This window comes from Thunnus thynnus, chromosome 5 (genome assembly GCF_963924715.1).
Source record: "Thunnus thynnus chromosome 5, fThuThy2.1, whole genome shotgun sequence".
NCBI classification, from domain to species: domain Eukaryota; kingdom Metazoa; phylum Chordata; class Actinopteri; order Scombriformes; family Scombridae; genus Thunnus; species Thunnus thynnus.
The window spans coordinates 21,626,661-21,643,509 of record NC_089521.1 but is presented as its reverse complement, the minus strand read 5'-3'; the positions used below and the strand labels follow the sequence as shown (position 1 = coordinate 21,643,509).

Below are 16,849 nucleotides of genomic sequence, written 5' to 3'. Positions count from 1 at the left end.
ATTTCCCTGAAATGAAAACAGATGCAATATTGATTGACTCAGTACAGTAGAATGGTTTTTACATTCACGTGAAAACGCTGCTCCCTGGTGGCGAAATGTGACTCTCACAAGAATGTCCAGACACTCAGATGACATGCACCATAAAGTGACTTTCTGCTCTCTATTAAAGCAACTCATAATGAAGTATTGCTTCAATACATACTCAAACTATTTTTAAAATATCCCAAAATACTTGTGACACTCAATAAAAGATACACTTTCCTTTATTAGGTTCATCAATATTTTACAAGCAAAAGAACGTAATAAAGGCCAAATTAAATATCACACGTATTATATGAGGCAAACATGTAAGTACAAGGGTTCTGTGTCCTGGGGATGTCCACCGTCTTTAGATCTGAGACAAACAAACAAAATCTCTGTTAGACTGCCATCTTGTGACACATTTGTGGAGGAAAAACAAACAACTGATCAGATTGTTTTGATACCTACTCATCTATACTTTGTCAATGCCAAGCTCTTCAGGTGTGGAGATTCCAAGCTCATCTAATGTTGGCCGCAGCTCCTGGATCAGGTATGGGTAGATCTCTTTGTGGGGGCCGGCTTTATCCTACAGAAATAACAAGCGATAAACCCCGTTAATCATTAACCGATAACCAACAAGTGCAAAGATGCTTACTAGCTGAATTATTAGCCAGCTCAGACGCAGAGCTTTTCTCTCACCTTCACCGCTTCCAAAATTCGGATAGCGCTGGCCAAGTCGTTTAACCTCCGACAGGCTCTCAGTGCGGCCTCGAGAATCTTTGGCTCAGGTACCAGATCATAACCAATCAGCGTGTTCATCCCTGAAACATGAAATCACAGTTTTTAAATGACAGACAAAGACAGAAATAAAAACAGACACTATCAGCCTCATTTTCCACTTCATTTTATCTGTTGACTAAACAACGAGGCTGCAAATATTCTACATTTTTTAAATTGTAAACAATAAAAATAAACCTCCATAAATAAGCCACACCGTTGCTCTGGGTGACATACTTGCTCAATACAATGAACACGGGCACTGCAGTTTATTTTGAGGTGATCCCACGTGCACCATACTGGAGCCAAAAATAATCACCAGCGCATCGAATGTGTATTAATCTGTGGCTGAAAATAGTCCCTAAACAAATGCACGATTTACGCCTTTTGGGTAATGTTTGCTAAAAAAAACATACAGTGCCCAGCTGTTTCATGAGATGAATTAGCCGTTTTTAAAAATGAAATTTGATATTTATGACTTGTTTTTAAAGATTTATGTCTTCAGCTGAATTGAATGGGGCTACCCTGTCTGTGACACTCAGTCAGGAACGGTGTAAAGTTTTGAGAGATGGAATAACACACACGGTTGGTTTTGGTATTTTCGTGGGATTGGCTGACTGAGTGAGAAATTAACTAACTAACTGAAAAAAAAGAATGAGAAAATATTGAAAAAATATTGGCAGTCTTATCTGTTAATACCATCTTAAAGCTGTGTTCTTCCAATAAAGAAAAATAATCTTTGAAATATACAAGTTAGGAACACAAACACTAACACAAACCACCTCATTTGTAACTATTTAGAAAGGACATCCTGCAGACATTGTAATGTTAAGTTCAACCAAAAGGAGTTCCTACTGAGCCATTTCCTGAGTTTCTGGTCTTATCATTTCTCACTTGATAACAAACCTGTTATCTTTCCCCTTCTGTCCCTCCACTGAAATAATCTCTTCTGCTGTGCCTTTTCTTTATCAGAATGATACAAATCCAGCAGCTCAGAGTAGGGCTGGATAATGACCCTCAATACTTGTTTTTAACCATGCAGATTTAAATCCTAAATTTGGCAACTTTTGTATATTATCATAGGCAGCGCTCTTTTACAGCTGCTTGTATTTAAACACCTAGCATTTAAACACTTAGCATTTGAAAGTATCAACACAAATAAAAACTGCAAAAGCACATTGAGAGGCTAAGAGCACCACAGTTGAAAAAATAGATTGGCTGAAAACTCCTCCTGAGGTCTAATTATAAGTGATGACTAGATCAAAGACTCGTAGGTTGACTGCAACACTGCTCACACTTACAGGATATAAGTGAAAGTTGAACAGAAATTTGGCATATTTGTTAAATTATACCCTTTACTGTTTGTATTTCAGAGGTCATATGATTGTACAGTATATCAGACATTTCATACTGTAGTAATATCCGATGAATACCTGACAAATCAAGGTGCTTCATCACATTAGTACACAAATCCTGTGACACTCCAGATCCTAGATCAGACCAAATCTCTGCTAGTTGAAAAATCTCTGCCTTACCTGTTTGAAACTGTGTATTTACTGATTTACATATATTTTTATGTTCATAATGCTTCTAATGATTTTGCTTTCTCATCATGCCATGAACGTACCTTTCCTCAGCTCCCATGCATCAATGTCTGACTTGTTGAAATAGGTGACCCAGCGGGCATCAAACTCCTCATCAGTCTCTTGCTTTCCATGTGAGTAACACCTTGAAGCCAAAAGAGCTGCAAGACGAAAACAATATTTAGTTGAGCGATCTTATCACCTATAAAATAACTAAAAGGGGCATCTAGTGTCAGGTTATGTGGAAGGGCAAACAGTGCACAGTCAAGGATATCCACACCCTGTGAAATGGAAAAGGGACAAATGCTGTCAAGTAATGTAATGCAGCTGGATCTTGGCCAGCGTCCTGGTGTGACCTATCAAAATGAACACACACTGACAGACATACAGGGACTTCACATATAACATATGTTACGATATGTGAGGAAGAGCTTGTTGGACTATTTGACAAATTAATTTCATTTCGTGGGTTAATTGTAATCCATTTAAATGTAGATTTGTCCAATTAAACTTATATATTCAGGTAGTTAGTGACAGTTGAAGCTAGCTGAGCAATGATCTGAATGAACAATCACAACAATGTTAAAGAAACTTGAGTCTCATTATTGTTGTTATCTGTCCCAAACCCTGCCCTGAAGTCCAGATCCTTCATGACCAGTTGGTTGATCATTAACCTGCTTTTAGTCCCGCAGTTAGCAGCTAGCATCAGCTATACAACCACAGGCCCGAGTCTGAGCCTTACATCTGGGTCACGGCAAGGACACAGACACCTCCGAGCTGAACACCGGGACATTTACAGAGACACACACACTCAGGTTAGCCGCCTAATGGCTGTACTGAACTAAAATCTACACCATCTAACTGAAACAACAGTAGGTTTAATGCAGCGGTATGTATTAATAGCGGATAGTTACACCGGTTAAGCTAATATTAGCTAGCGTGATAGCACCGCTATGTGCCGCACTTGATTTCCGCTATAACGTCGCCCTGGCAGTTAAAATGACTGTAAATTTAAAAAAAAATCATAGATCATAACAAAATGAGCAAATACCTTGGCTTCCAGGTTGCGTGCGGGTTAAACTCCGGACACCGGAGACTGAGAGTCGGACGGCGGCTCTGAACATGATGCGGGACAACCAGCGACACGTACCGGGTGAGGTTTGGCAGGAGGAAGCTAGTGCTGCTAACTGTCGGCTTAGTGCGGCACGTAGGCGACTCCCTATTGCGCATGTGCAAAATTGCAGCTCATTGACATTTTTTCTGTGTTGTTGACCTCCTGGTCCTGGTCCTGACTTTGACCTAGAAATAGAACTGTAAAGGCCCATGATTTTTTATATGTCTGTGCTCATTTTAAGTGTCCCGAACATATTCATACATACATTATGAGAATTATAATCATGTTTAATGGCCAAATATGTTTATGCATACAAGGAATTTGACTCTGGTTCAATAACTCTCAGTGTTTTCACAAACAACACAACAATATTCAGAAGGATACACAAGGAATGTCTACATACATGCAAAACTGTTTCTGTGAACTGTAAACAGCATACAAATGAAATGCTGTGAAGTGCTGAAATAAATATTGAATAGTTAAAAAAAGGGACATGTTACTTTATATGCATACAGTAGGTGGTTATGTACATTTTGCAGCCTTTTCAAATATACAGCAATGAATGAAATCTATTGCAAATTTTGTATTTTATAATAAATAAATATATATAATTTGTAGGTACAGTGGGTATTATGGTGTTCCAGGGTTACTGCACAGTGCCACAGTGAGTTAACTGTTCAAAAGTGTTACTGTGAGGGGGAAGAAACTGTTCCTGTTTCTGGTGGTTTTGGTGTACAGTGTTCTGCAGCACCTACAGGAGGGGAGAAGAGAAGTTGGAGCAGTCTGTTCCTGTCCTGGTGGGGGCAGTGATGGGAGGCTTCTCTTGAAGACCACTGTCATCACCACAGTTTTGAGCGTGTTTAGCTCCAGGTTGTTGTGACCTCACCACAGGAACAGCTGTTCAACCTCCTGTCTGTACGCAGACTCATCTTTGTTTCGGATGAGGTCAATGACTGTTGTGTTTTCTGCAAATTTCTGGAATTGAACAGACAGGTCTCCCAAATCCAGTAATAAGATAAGAGATAAGAAAAGATAAGACTTTATTGATCCCCAGAGGGGAAATTCATATTACAGCAGTGCAGGCAACAAGGAAACAGATCTAGGAACACAACAAAATCAAAAATCAAGTAAATGGAATTCAATCTATATATATTAGGCCTATACATTATAAACAATACAATACTTAGGCTATTTATATACATGACCTGACTTGTGGGTTGTAAAAATAGAGAAGTTGTGCAAAGAAGTGAAGAGTGTGAGTACACTTTTAAACACAGCCTAAAATTTAAAAGTTGAGTTGCATTTCCAAGAAAAGTTAATTTATTTCAGTCATAGGTGACATATAAATAGTAAAGAACATACATACTACATACTAATGTGATTATTTATGGTGCTACAAATTTCAATTCAAACATATACATTGCTTTTCTTAACAAAGTTAACGAAGTTAAACAAAATATTGCATAAGACATTAAAATTCAACATGCACATGTATTGTTACAAGTCATTCAGAGTATCATCACATTGTCATTCAAACTTGAAATTCAGATGATTTCCTTATTCTAGACTTATTTAAACTTGATGCTGCAAAAATAAATGCTGAGAAATTAAATAAATTATGTTAATTTCCTGATATTTGATTAAATTGAGTCAGACTTTGGACGTTCAGGGAGCACCTTTACTCCAGTCATCCAGACAGAGTCTCTTGGCTGTGTGCTGTGAGGAGGGACTGTGTCCTGGCCTTAGCAGAGCTCTACATTTCTCTGCGTCCTCTGTGGGAACACTGGCTGTTTGGGGAGGTTGGTATCCAGGCTCTTGGGGATCCAGAGGGTCTTTGGAGAGCAGGATACAGATGGCAGGGACTGTCCTCTGTATGGTTATACCTGGTGCTCCACACTGTGAACTCTCCCAAACCTCATTCACTGTCTTGTAGTAGAGCTTGGACACCTGGTGGAGCCCCCCAACTTTACGTTTCAGAATCTCTACACAGGTGATCGTCTTGGTGACTCCTCTGTCTGAGCCAGTGAAGACCACCTGTCTCAGTGATGCCCCATTGCTGTCTTTTCCTTCCCCTTGCATGCGAGCTGTTGCAAACCGCAGTAAATTGCGGATCTTGCTTCCTTCTTTCACTCGCATGTGCAGGATGTCTGCTGCAAGTCCAGGAATGGGATAGGGACTGCTGTCCTCTGTGCGACTCACTCTCCTGAAGTTGTTCTGGCCAAGTTTTGGAGACAAAGATAGGACATCAGGATTGAATGAAGCAGATTGAGGTTCCATCACAGAGCTGCTTGCAGCATTTGAACTCTTCATCTGACCCCTGGGCTCAGTCATTGCTTTAGAAAGCAATGAAATAACGGTGGAGGATGCTGTTTCTGAGCCTGCAGCCTCGGATTATTTGCATATCTCCCTTGAGATCTGAAGCACGTTTCTTGTCGGTTTAGGATAAGAAACTAAAAACTGATCAGCTTTGTAAAGCAAACTTAGGACTTATCTTGATCTTCTTTCTTTCCTCTGTCCACGTTGCGTTTTCATTTTTTCCTCTGAGCTCTGAGATGACAGCTAGCAGAATGAAGAGGGCATTTCTTTCTCTAATCCCATTGACGTGAAGGAAAAGATGTCCTTGCTCTATTCAGTACTGAGGACAGCTGATGCCAACAAACACATATGAGGCTCAGAGAGAGACATGTAGCGTGGGACATAGTGCTCTTAAAGGCACATACAACATTTTGCTTCATTTAATAATGTCTGTCACATTTTAGTTTGTCGGTTGTGGAGGGAAGCTTTTGTTAAACCCTTAAGGGGCTCAGAAATTTCACTTCTCCATGTGGTTGCTTGAATTATATGGATGAATAGACGTGTTAATGAGATTTAACAAGGCATGCATTTGGAACAATTCTTTGTTTTAACTGAATTGGTCTTGATTGTCCCATTTCATTGACCTTCTTAATGTGCCTTTTTGCTGATGTTTCACTAAATTACACTCTCACTGGGGTAAAGAAATGGCAATAATAGTTTTGGCAACACACAATATATCACGGTTTTTGAGACAACTTTCACCCTGCACTATCATCAGACAGCCATATGGTCCTTGAGAAATGTCTTCCTCAGGGCTATTACAGCAACTTCACAGTTCTCCTCCCTTCAGTCCATCGCCTGCTGGGCTGACCCAGAAAAAGCTGCTACATAATTTGTGCCTCTTTTGAATCAATGACATTCATGAGAACAATTATACCTTGGAGCTGATACATTTTGCCAAACTTGCATAAAACCACGAGAAAAAGATCTGTATCCAGATGCCAACAGAGGTGTTTTCTGTCTTCAGAGGAGCTGAAGGGAGGAGGTCAGGAGGCAGCTGTGGGGCTCATATGGATCCAGTATACTGTTATAATGGTGCATTTCTGCCTCACAGGATGGTATGCACCCCATGTTATTCACTGACTCGCAAAATTAACACAGAGATGTGGTTCTCAATGGGGTCAATATAGGTCTGAGCAAATAACAATTGGTCCTCAAGAGGATCATCCACTGTATGTGAATGTAAATTAAATGCCCATTAACTGTCCTTTAGTGAATATTCACCTCTTGGGAATATTGTAAAAACCTTTTGGATATTGGCTGTAGTTCACTGGAATCCTTCATGTGATTCAAAACTCTTTTATTTTATCTCTTTTTTTGGTATAAAGGGTATGATTGTTTTTGTGTGTGACTCTTGTGACACATCTGGTGTGTTATGTAGTTGTCTAGTGTTGTTTTTCCTGAGAGGAGAATGTGACTCAGATCCATGTCAACACATGTTTTGAATGTGCCCAAAATTCTGTCCAATATTAACATCTGTCTCCACTTAAAGATATTAAGAAATATAACATAACAATTATGTTTCTTTATGTTATTAATAAAAAGGCCCAAAAGGGGAGTTATTACTGCTTACAGCTCCATCTTGTGGAAGAAAACTCACATTACATAAATAACAAAATAAGGAGTTGTGGGAAAGCTGCTTTAAGTGAAGGGAAACACTTGAATCAATTGAAGAAAAAAAAAGAGCAAACATTGTAAAAACTTTATTTAAAAAGTCTGTGGTTATAAAACATTTACAAAATATGTGATTATAGTACAGTTATGACACTGGTGGTAGACACAGATTAAACTACACCAGACTGTAAATTATAAGGCAAAACAAAAAGCTTCTGTAGCATCATGACACAACAAATTATAAGATATAGTTTAAGCCATCTAATATAAAAGCTACTGAATACTGAAAGAATAGATGCTTCACAGGGTTTAATGGTTCAATGTCAAACACATTTGACAAGAGCAATATCAGACAGCTCATTGTTTGATGATTAGAGAAGTTCAGACGTAAGTTAGTTCATGGGTTCATCTCAAATTTGCACTCTAAACATCAGATAATGTAAGGAAATTCTAAAATTGTCAGTGAACAGTAATAAAACTGTTTTCTTAGCATGGCTTCGTAGCAATGACATGTAAAATTTCCTTGTGGATGCTGGCTTCCTGAGTGTTGATGTGGACATCTCCCACTTGACCATTTTCATACCTGAGAAAGACAAAAGCAGGAAACTGTTGTAGGAAACTGAAATATAGTCCGGACAGAAAGGTTTTTCAAGCAGATACGTCTCTGCTGTGTTGTCATGTTCTACTCACACAAAGAGGAAACGTGTACACACATGGTCGGATATCGGACACACCCAAATGTTCCCATGTTTTTGAAGTTCCTTTGAAGTAATGACTGTTAAAAGACACAAACACCTTTTAAAAAACAATATCCAAAAAAATCACAGCAAATCCCGTGGCATTATTTTCTTATATTTACCTTCACAGAGTGCAATGCAGTTTAGGTTCCTGCTTTGCAGAAACCTGGCTTGCCCCAGATGTTCCTAAGACAGGCAGAGAGTATAAGATGAGAAATGAACAAAACGAGAGGATCTGCATCGAGACAAATTTTGAACAAATGTGAATGATGCTGCACCTGTTTGATTTTGTTTATTCGGTTGTTTCTCTTTATGAGTTCTTCTTTGGTGAGTATTTGGTGTCGTCCTTTACCCATCTCTGAACAATGAAAAGGATATGTTTCAAAAACACACCAGAACCAATAAGCAATTATTAATGCTGTTTTATATGAAGAGTATTAGGAAATGTTTTAAAATGTGCATTTATACCAGAATATCCAAATGATATGCTTGAGATCGGGCTTAAATAGATGCCTTTCCCGTATGCAGCTCCATGAAGCTTAAATAAGACACATGCCAAAAAAGATCAGATTACAGCTAATGAAGACATCAGTTTAGTTTTAAAGAGGTGTCACAGGTCTAACTTTAACCCACGATCTACCAAATCTCCACTGTGAAATTGTTAGGCTTACATTAACTTCAGTGTTATATTACCTGTAACTTTGTATAAGAGGCATTAATCAGCCCGTTTCGTAAAATAGAATGCCAGTTTTCAATGTGGGAACCACTGAAAGAAAAGAGAATAGAGGTCTGAACATATGAAGCAGGGATTATGTTCTGCATGTGAGCACTGATATGAATGTTTTTTTCAGTGACACAACTTTGATTTTACTCACTGGAAGGCAAAGGTGCTGCCATGAAGTTTCCTGGCAGCTTGAAAACGAGCCTCTTTGGACGGGGGGCTGCTGATCAGCAGGAACTGGTGAGGCGTGTGCATAAACTTCAGTTGCTAGTGTGCACCAAGTGATTACAAAATATATACATTAGTATAAAATGCATATAAAATATAAAACATCATCTAATATGTGGCTGCTACTAATGAACTACTTTGTTAAGAAAACACGTTCTAACTGTAAACTGCTCCAGCGTACCCTGTTCAGTGGAAGTTTGACAATGTGTGATCTGTTGCTTGCTAAAATCCTGTTGTCAAACATACAAACAAACACCTGGATATGAATCTAAGAAACACTCTAATATAATAAAATGGCAACTTTATGAAAGTGAATAAAAATATGATTGAAATGCTTGTTAAGATTGTGTCCCTCACCACTGCAGTAAGGGATAGGCGAGAGGGTCGATCTTGTCCATCTGCTTCTTTATTTCAGTATACGGACCCTGCGTATAAATGTGAAAGAGACATTAACCACCTTTCATATTATTCTCAGACAAGCAGAACCAGATGTAAATCTTGAAAATGGTGTCATGAGTGTAAGATTTAATTTAAGATCAGTCACCTGTGCCATCCTCCTGATTAACAAGACACCGTCTAGAGCCTTTTGAAGCCTGTCATAGCTCTTTCTCTGCCACAAGAAAATAACACGACTGATTCAGAATAAATAAACACACACTGAATAGTCCATTTCATATCAAGCCTGTAATAAATTAGATTAGTTCAAATGATACCTTAGGACTAAAGGCCAGGGTTTTGGGGTTGCATGGATCAACAACAGATGGGTACGGTTCAAATATGATGCCCTTGCGTGAAGATTGCAGAGCAGCTCTGCACATAGCTACCAGCAGGTCAACTACCTGTAGAACAGAAATTATTGAAATTCAGTGATCTTTCATTATTGTTACCCATACTATCTAAGAAAACAAATTATGGATGTGTTACTGACCTCTGCACCAGTAGCAACCTCCTCCGTAACTCCAGACATAACCCCCAACGTATAAAAGGAAAAGACACAGAGTTCTCTGGTGCAAACTGCTGGCTAGAAACACACAAAGCAGAATATAAACAATGGCAATGCCAGTCTTATTAGTGTTTCAGCTGATTAGCCACTAAATCACAAATACATTTCTTTGTAGGAGCGTACCTTTAACATTGGGCCATTCTGAAACACATGTCGCTCATCACAGACCACACAGTATTCATTCAGTGTGGGGATCCTCTGTTCAGCATACCTCATTATCTGCGTAAACAGTGAAAAACAAATGTGATTATATATTTTTCTTACATTTTGTCTTATTGTTTATATGAGCAAAAGCTACAGCATTTTTCCTATCAAATAATATTAGGCCAAAATTGGCTATTTGTGATGTCACGAATCAGGCTCGCAGGTACACATCTTATACTGAGATTTAAGGTGAGCACAGAGACACTTTACACTTTCAGCAGACATTTTTGAGCGGAGGGGGACTTGAAACCTGCATATAAATGAATGTCTATTACATTCAAGCCCTTGCCAAATGAGTTCACACAATGGTGAATAAGCCCATCACTGCCAGATAAATCTCTCTGTATTTCACAGTATACAGACTTTTCAAATCTGGTTGGGTTTGACATTCCCACATTGGCCAGATGAATGCATACTGCGCATGCTCTATGGGCAGATCATGCGCCCTAGAAACATCTGCTGGCTGAGCCACCTAATTTCCGGTTATCCCTCTGCTAACTTAAATGTCATACATCCATGCTTGAATGGGGATAAAATAATTTCTTCTAGACTTTCCAAATGGGCTAGGGTTAGCTTCGAGCTAACTCCAGTGCAGTGCATCTTTAATGTTTAAAACTGCACACTGTCCCAATCAATAAATCAAATTACATAATTACATATTATTATGTTTAACCATACTGATTTCATAATTAGAGACTGTACCCTACAGTGTCTGACTATCTGAGTTATGACACTTTAACCATATTCTCACCAGTTCCTGTCTCTGAACATTCTGTGCTGGGTTCTTGTGACGTCACATGGTTCCTATATCTGAACATTCTGTGCCCGGGTCTTGTGACGTCACATGATTCCTGTCTCTGAACAGTGTGTGCCGGGTTCTTGTGACGTCTCAAATGAGCTCACTGGAAGTATCAACACTCATGTTGTTCTAATCATTTGATTTTATGTTTTATTTTCTCACCAAATGGATCAACATAAACTTATTTGTGTCATCATCTTTTCAAAAACCATTTCATTTTACATTTCTTTTTATTATTCATTATTAATGTGAATGGTGGAATATTCAGAAATGTGAATTTTTTGCATCATTTGCTGACAATACAACAATTCACTGTAGCTGGCCAAATCTAAATGCACTTGGAACGTTTCTGCTGTTTCTTCCCAAACTTCTCCTCTCAGACCCCAACACCTCCTTTATACTCCTCTTCTGTCCACTTTCAGAAGACACAGGAACAGGACACCGGAACAACCGGCAAACAGACAACAAAGAAACATCTGCGGCTGCTTCTAGCATTTTCTCAGAAAATATATAATTGTAACTGTTTTATTATCCTTTCAAGATGATCAATACTGTACCTGTACCAAGAAGCCGTGTTGTAGTGTTGGAGTGGTCTTACAGTGCCTGATGGCCTGGGAGGAGAAAAGCAGCTCTATCAGCTGTTTGGTGCTAAGCTGCGCTGATGACTTCACTGCTGACACCACCACCCTCTGTGGAGGAAGAGACACAAACACTGCTCTTAAATACTCTGGTGACCTTTTATTTTACGGGTCCTTTAAATATATAGTAATTTCCTGGAAGGTTTAAATGTAATGGTCAATTTTCTGGGCATTTTGCAATTTTTTGGTGAAAAATATTTAAATGTAAGAAAGTCTTATTTAGTTGGTTTATATTTTGATTCATATGTAGCTCTTAATTTGCATAATGTAATCTAATATACCAATGTAGTTTGAAACACGAAACTAAACACTGAAAACTGATGTGCCATATTTTATGTCAGTTAAAGAATTGTCAAGGGTTCGCTCATTCCAGAAACCAATCCTGGTCCTGCATTTGGTGTTGATGTCCTCCACCTTTGTCATCAGCTTCCTTACAGATGTCTCCTGATGACTCTGGAAGCCTATCGCACACAGCAGTGTTTATTTCCTTTGCTGTTTCTGTAACAGTGTTTTTTCCACAGAACTGGGTTGTTAGCCCTGTGCCCAACCCAACCCCCAACCTGGAGAACCAGTGGATTGCACTTTGCCAGGCCTCCTCTACCCTTTGCCCTGGATGACTTGGGTCTCGCTACCAGGAGACTAAGCTCCTGCCAGTATAGTTCTTGGGGTCATTGAGGCATGCAAGCCCACCAACCACCACAAGGTGGCAATCCTTCGGGGAGTCTAGACTGGACACCGGAAGGAAGGCGTAAGAGAGGAAGACCCAAAGAAACCTGTCGTTGAACGATGGAAAGAGAACTGAAAGGCCTGAGGCAGACCTGGGGTACCATCCAAAAGTTCACCCTAAACAGACAGGAATGGAGATCCTTTGTTGCTGCCCTACATGCCAAATAAAATGAGTGGGCATTTACAAAATAAAAATGCCTCTTTCTGTTTTTTCCCCATAATTTCTACCAAATTGTACCAATCTTTCTGTAAAATGCCTGAGAAACAGACTGTTACATTCTGGGAAATTACACAGAAAATTTCCAAGAAATTAGCATAAAATTAAAGGATCTGTAAAATAAAGCATTACCAATACTTCCAGAACTTAAGAAGGAATAGGAGAAATGATAACCTGGAAAGATTATTGCAGGCACAGAAGTACAATACAGAAGGTCAATATGATGAAGATCTGAGTGGGATCAAAACATTGTCCTGATTACATTTTGTGGCTTGGAGTGGGTGTGCAGGCATCACTTTTTTTCATTGAAGCACAGAAGTAGCCATAAAATATTTCCACGAATCTCATAGAAATGTATTTTGAAGTACATCTTTAATTTACCTTTCCAGTGGGTGTATAGGTGAAGAGCTCTCCTGTGGGATTCTTGATGGTATAGGCAGTTGTATGACTTGTGAAACGATTCAGTTTCATTGCAGGCAAATCGATCCTATCCCTAACAGTAGGTTCCTGGAGCTCGCTGGTTCTGCTCACAGTGAGTGAGGTGAGAAATGATTAGATTCCCAAGAAGAAATTCCCACAGTAAACTGGAGCTGAACATACTGTACTATCACATACTTTGATAGTGGGAGCCAGATGCTAAATCTTGCACGAAATTTCTTGATGGTTCCACCAGGCCTGAACCAGCTGTGTCTCTTCTTCTGTTGGGCTACAATGTTCTCGTTAGTTAGATGTTTCCACTCCTGAGCTATGAAGACTGTGAGAATACTAGGGAACAGAAGTGAAGGGTTAGTGTTTGTACAACCAGAAGGGGGTCTATGAATAATATAGAGTGGGATAAAACCATATATCCTTATCTATCTCTGAACTGAATAGTTTGAAATTGTATTTTGAATAATCGCAGCACTAGCATCGCCATAAAAATTGTAATACAAACACTCACTTCTGCAGTTGTTTCCCAAAACTGAAATTATCTGTATTGGATGGCTGAAAGACTTCAACTGAAGGTGCTGTGGTGAGAAACATCACTGAATCAGGTGTCACATTGATGTACAGTAAATTCTGTGTGTAGCAATGTTGTTGATGCTCACCGGGTCCGTCAAGATACCGAGAAAAAGAAAAGTGCAGACGAATAATGATTGGCTCTGATGGTTTAATCATCCAGGCCTTGGCCACCTCCTCCTGTGGACACCAAACAGTGTCAACATATTAAACAGGTCCAGATGCCATGACAGCAAAGATGTTACTTGAATCGTGTGTATTTTTACTTCAACTTACTCCCAAAAAGTTGGCATTAATGTTTAAGTCAACATCCACATCCTCTATTGACCCATACTCCCTAGCAAAAAAAAGGAAAGGCAAAAATTAATTGATCAAAATTTTGTATCAAAATAATTGTTTTTCTTATTGTTACTTCACTTCACTACTTTGCTTGGATGTTTGAGCTTCACTGTGCAGAATGATTTATCTGCAGAATTTGACACTAGAAAGCTGTTTTCACATTGATCTGCTGAAGAAGGAAAGTTTCAAGGTGTGTATCAACAAGCATGATTTGTGACATCACAACTAGTTTGGAGCCTATTGTGCTCCAATATTCAACAAATGTGATGTAGAAACCTGAAGCCTCCAGTGCACATACACCGAGAATGGGCTTTAAAGTGAAGTAGGAGACATCTTGTGTCCAGCAGTTAAACTTTTGAAATGAAAAATATTTATATGACATTCATAGATTCTGAATTTTTCAGTGAGGGAGAAGCAGTAGATGTCATTTTAAGGACTTTAAAGAGGCAATTGAACTTTTTTCATGCAGAAAGACCATATTAGACACAAATTATCATTACTCAAAGCAGAGTATTTTTATATGTCTTAAACATGTCTGGAGGGGATCTTTAACAATGCAGAAATGCAGCAGAGATTTCTTCCCTTTAAGGCCATGAAGATTTAAGATGATCAGACGCTCACCTGATGGAGACTGCAGAGTCTGAATACAGCGTCCTGACTGCCTCGATGTCTGCGTCCAGCTGGGGGTGGCGGTACAGGTCAGTGGGACAGCTCTCCTGCGGAGACAAACATTGACACAATTACCTTATGGTCCAAACAGCTCAGCACTACAGGAGGCTGAAGGATTAAGACCACTCGCAGAGTAGAGTTTCACATTTGAAGAAACACCTCTGTTGTTGTCTTTACTTATGTATGTATTCCTAAGTGTCATAGGAAGATAATAAAGTGAGTTTTACATGGATTCCACACAGGATCTCTTCTGTGTCGGAGTCCTCATCAGTTTCACTCTCTGTCCACTGCTGGCACTCAGTCTCCTGTTGGTTTAATGGGAAAAGCTGCCAATCAAACAATCCTCTTATTTACACAGCAAACAAAGAAGACTAACTGTACAGCTGAGACCACCACTGATTTCAATATATTTGCAGGAAATTTAGAGGGTAAAATACTCTATTACAGTGCTCTATATGATGCATATAAGTATCACATGGTAGTAAGTAAAGACAAAAAACTGTACTATCCTTTTTTAGAGCTATCAATAGTTTTGTGATATTAACAATATAAAGTAAGAAAAAGAAGAGGAGAATTGACTCACCATGTGTTCAGTTGTTTGGCACATCTTCAGGAACAATCAACAGACTGTTCACTCCACTGTGACTGATACAATTAAACACTATGCTGGAAAAAAACATAGTTGACTTATCTTAAAAACAAAAATATATAAATAAATATATTGCAGCCAGTATTTGCTTCAAAATTTAGACATATTTTCATTATCAAGATGATTGTTGTCTTGTTGCTGCCTTTAACAGCATCTGTGAGGACAAGAGAAGTTGGTACTGATGTTATTGGCACAAAACCACAGAAGCTGAGTTCTTACCTTTCCTTTCTGAGACAAATCTGGAGCTTCCGCATATTTCACTCAAACAAACAATGTAATATTATGAAAAGAAAGAAACAAAAATCTCCACAGTGATCTTGAAACCATAAAAACAAATTAATATTCCTGTTTGATGGCTCGGCTGGCCGTCTTGGTTTGACTGTCCTCTCCCCCTCTGGTTTTGAGCAGCAGGAAGTGCCACATGTTCAGTCTTGGTCCCCAGTGTCACATGATTGGCTGCAGATATTAACAGACTGATCAGCTGAACCTGGTCCAGACAGAGGAGAGGCTGAGGATGAGACCTGCAGCTCCAGTCAGTGCTGTTACTTCATGGTTTTTTTGCACACTTACATTATCTCTGTCCTATTTGTGTGACATGAATGCCATTGCCTGCACTATTTATACACTATATGCTTCAGTAAAGGAGGAGAGGCAACCCCCCCCCCCCCCCCCATATAAACAAAGCAAATGTATATTTCATGTTATCCTCCAGATGTCAAGATGTGAGTTTTAAGACTGTGATGAGAACAAAGATCCCTGGTGGCAGATTTGAAGGATGGTGACACCAGTGATGTTTGGCATTTATTAGTCTTCCTGTCTGTCTGCTGTGCGGCAGTCTGACCTTAATCGGCAGTTAGCCTTGTTAGCGGTCGCCTGCTGCTCCACAGTCTGTCCAGATTAGACACTTCTAGATCTGCATACATCTGTGCAAGTCTTCTCTCAACAAGTGCTTTTCTCAAGAGTAATCCACTTATACTTGAGTGGGTGTTTCGTATATGTAGCAGTCTTTATTTATAGGGAGTATATCATGAACACTTATACTGTATACTGCAGTTTTCAAATCTTTGTATGAACAACCAAGAATATAATGAAAACCAATACAAAGCAACTGAAATTTCTTCTGTGGTGTGCCGACACCTCTGAGACAAGTGTCAACAGAACATTATAAGCTTCACAAAGGTAGCATTTGTTGCAGAGCTATTGCATTGGACTCTACTTTGCACAATTTTATGTTGTAATTTTGTCATTTTATACACCTACTATTTCATTACAATCTGGCCTTAACCTAAGGCCTACAAGTTAAATGTACAACAGGTTCACAATGACGGAGAGAGGGATCAGATTTCTCCAAGCTCAGTACAGTATCTATTGTATCTATTAAAGGGATATGCAGAGACCAAACATTCAACATGTGAAATCATCAGGAAGTAAACTGAAATAAATATAGGTTAGTGAA

At 39.1% G+C, this 16,849-nt stretch overlaps 3 protein-coding genes across 3 annotated transcripts; all 3 read right to left on the bottom strand.

Moving 5' to 3' along the window:
* Positions 1–247: 247 nt before the first annotated feature.
* On the bottom strand, positions 248–3,593 carry cox5aa (cytochrome c oxidase subunit 5Aa). The gene is made up of 5 exons (XM_067590103.1): positions 3,433–3,593; positions 2,426–2,542; positions 721–842; positions 490–607; positions 248–394 (listed from the first exon to the last, which is right to left on the bottom strand). The coding sequence occupies exons 1-4, from the start codon at positions 3,503–3,505 to the stop codon at positions 494–496; spliced, it is 426 nt and encodes a 141-aa protein (XP_067446204.1). The 5' UTR covers positions 3,506–3,593; the 3' UTR covers positions 248–394; positions 490–493.
* A 1,148-nt stretch (positions 3,594–4,741) lies between these two features.
* On the bottom strand, positions 4,742–6,139 carry LOC137183836 (ribonuclease P protein subunit p25-like protein). The gene has a single exon (XM_067591121.1). The coding sequence runs from the start codon at positions 5,824–5,826 to the stop codon at positions 5,161–5,163; it is 666 nt and encodes a 221-aa protein (XP_067447222.1). The 5' UTR covers positions 5,827–6,139; the 3' UTR covers positions 4,742–5,160.
* Positions 6,140–7,577: 1,438 nt separating this feature from the next.
* On the bottom strand, positions 7,578–15,540 carry LOC137183835 (protein mono-ADP-ribosyltransferase PARP6-like). The gene is made up of 22 exons (XM_067591120.1): positions 15,328–15,540; positions 14,972–15,049; positions 14,697–14,791; positions 14,013–14,073; positions 13,826–13,916; positions 13,678–13,744; positions 13,353–13,502; positions 13,119–13,260; positions 11,714–11,845; positions 10,277–10,372; positions 10,079–10,171; positions 9,864–9,989; positions 9,695–9,760; positions 9,508–9,575; positions 9,332–9,380; positions 9,077–9,189; positions 8,895–8,967; positions 8,670–8,739; positions 8,480–8,559; positions 8,324–8,387; positions 8,155–8,239; positions 7,578–8,047 (listed from the first exon to the last, which is right to left on the bottom strand). The coding sequence occupies exons 1-22, from the start codon at positions 15,349–15,351 to the stop codon at positions 7,951–7,953; spliced, it is 1,920 nt and encodes a 639-aa protein (XP_067447221.1). The 5' UTR covers positions 15,352–15,540; the 3' UTR covers positions 7,578–7,950.
* Positions 15,541–16,849: the final 1,309 nt, after the last annotated feature.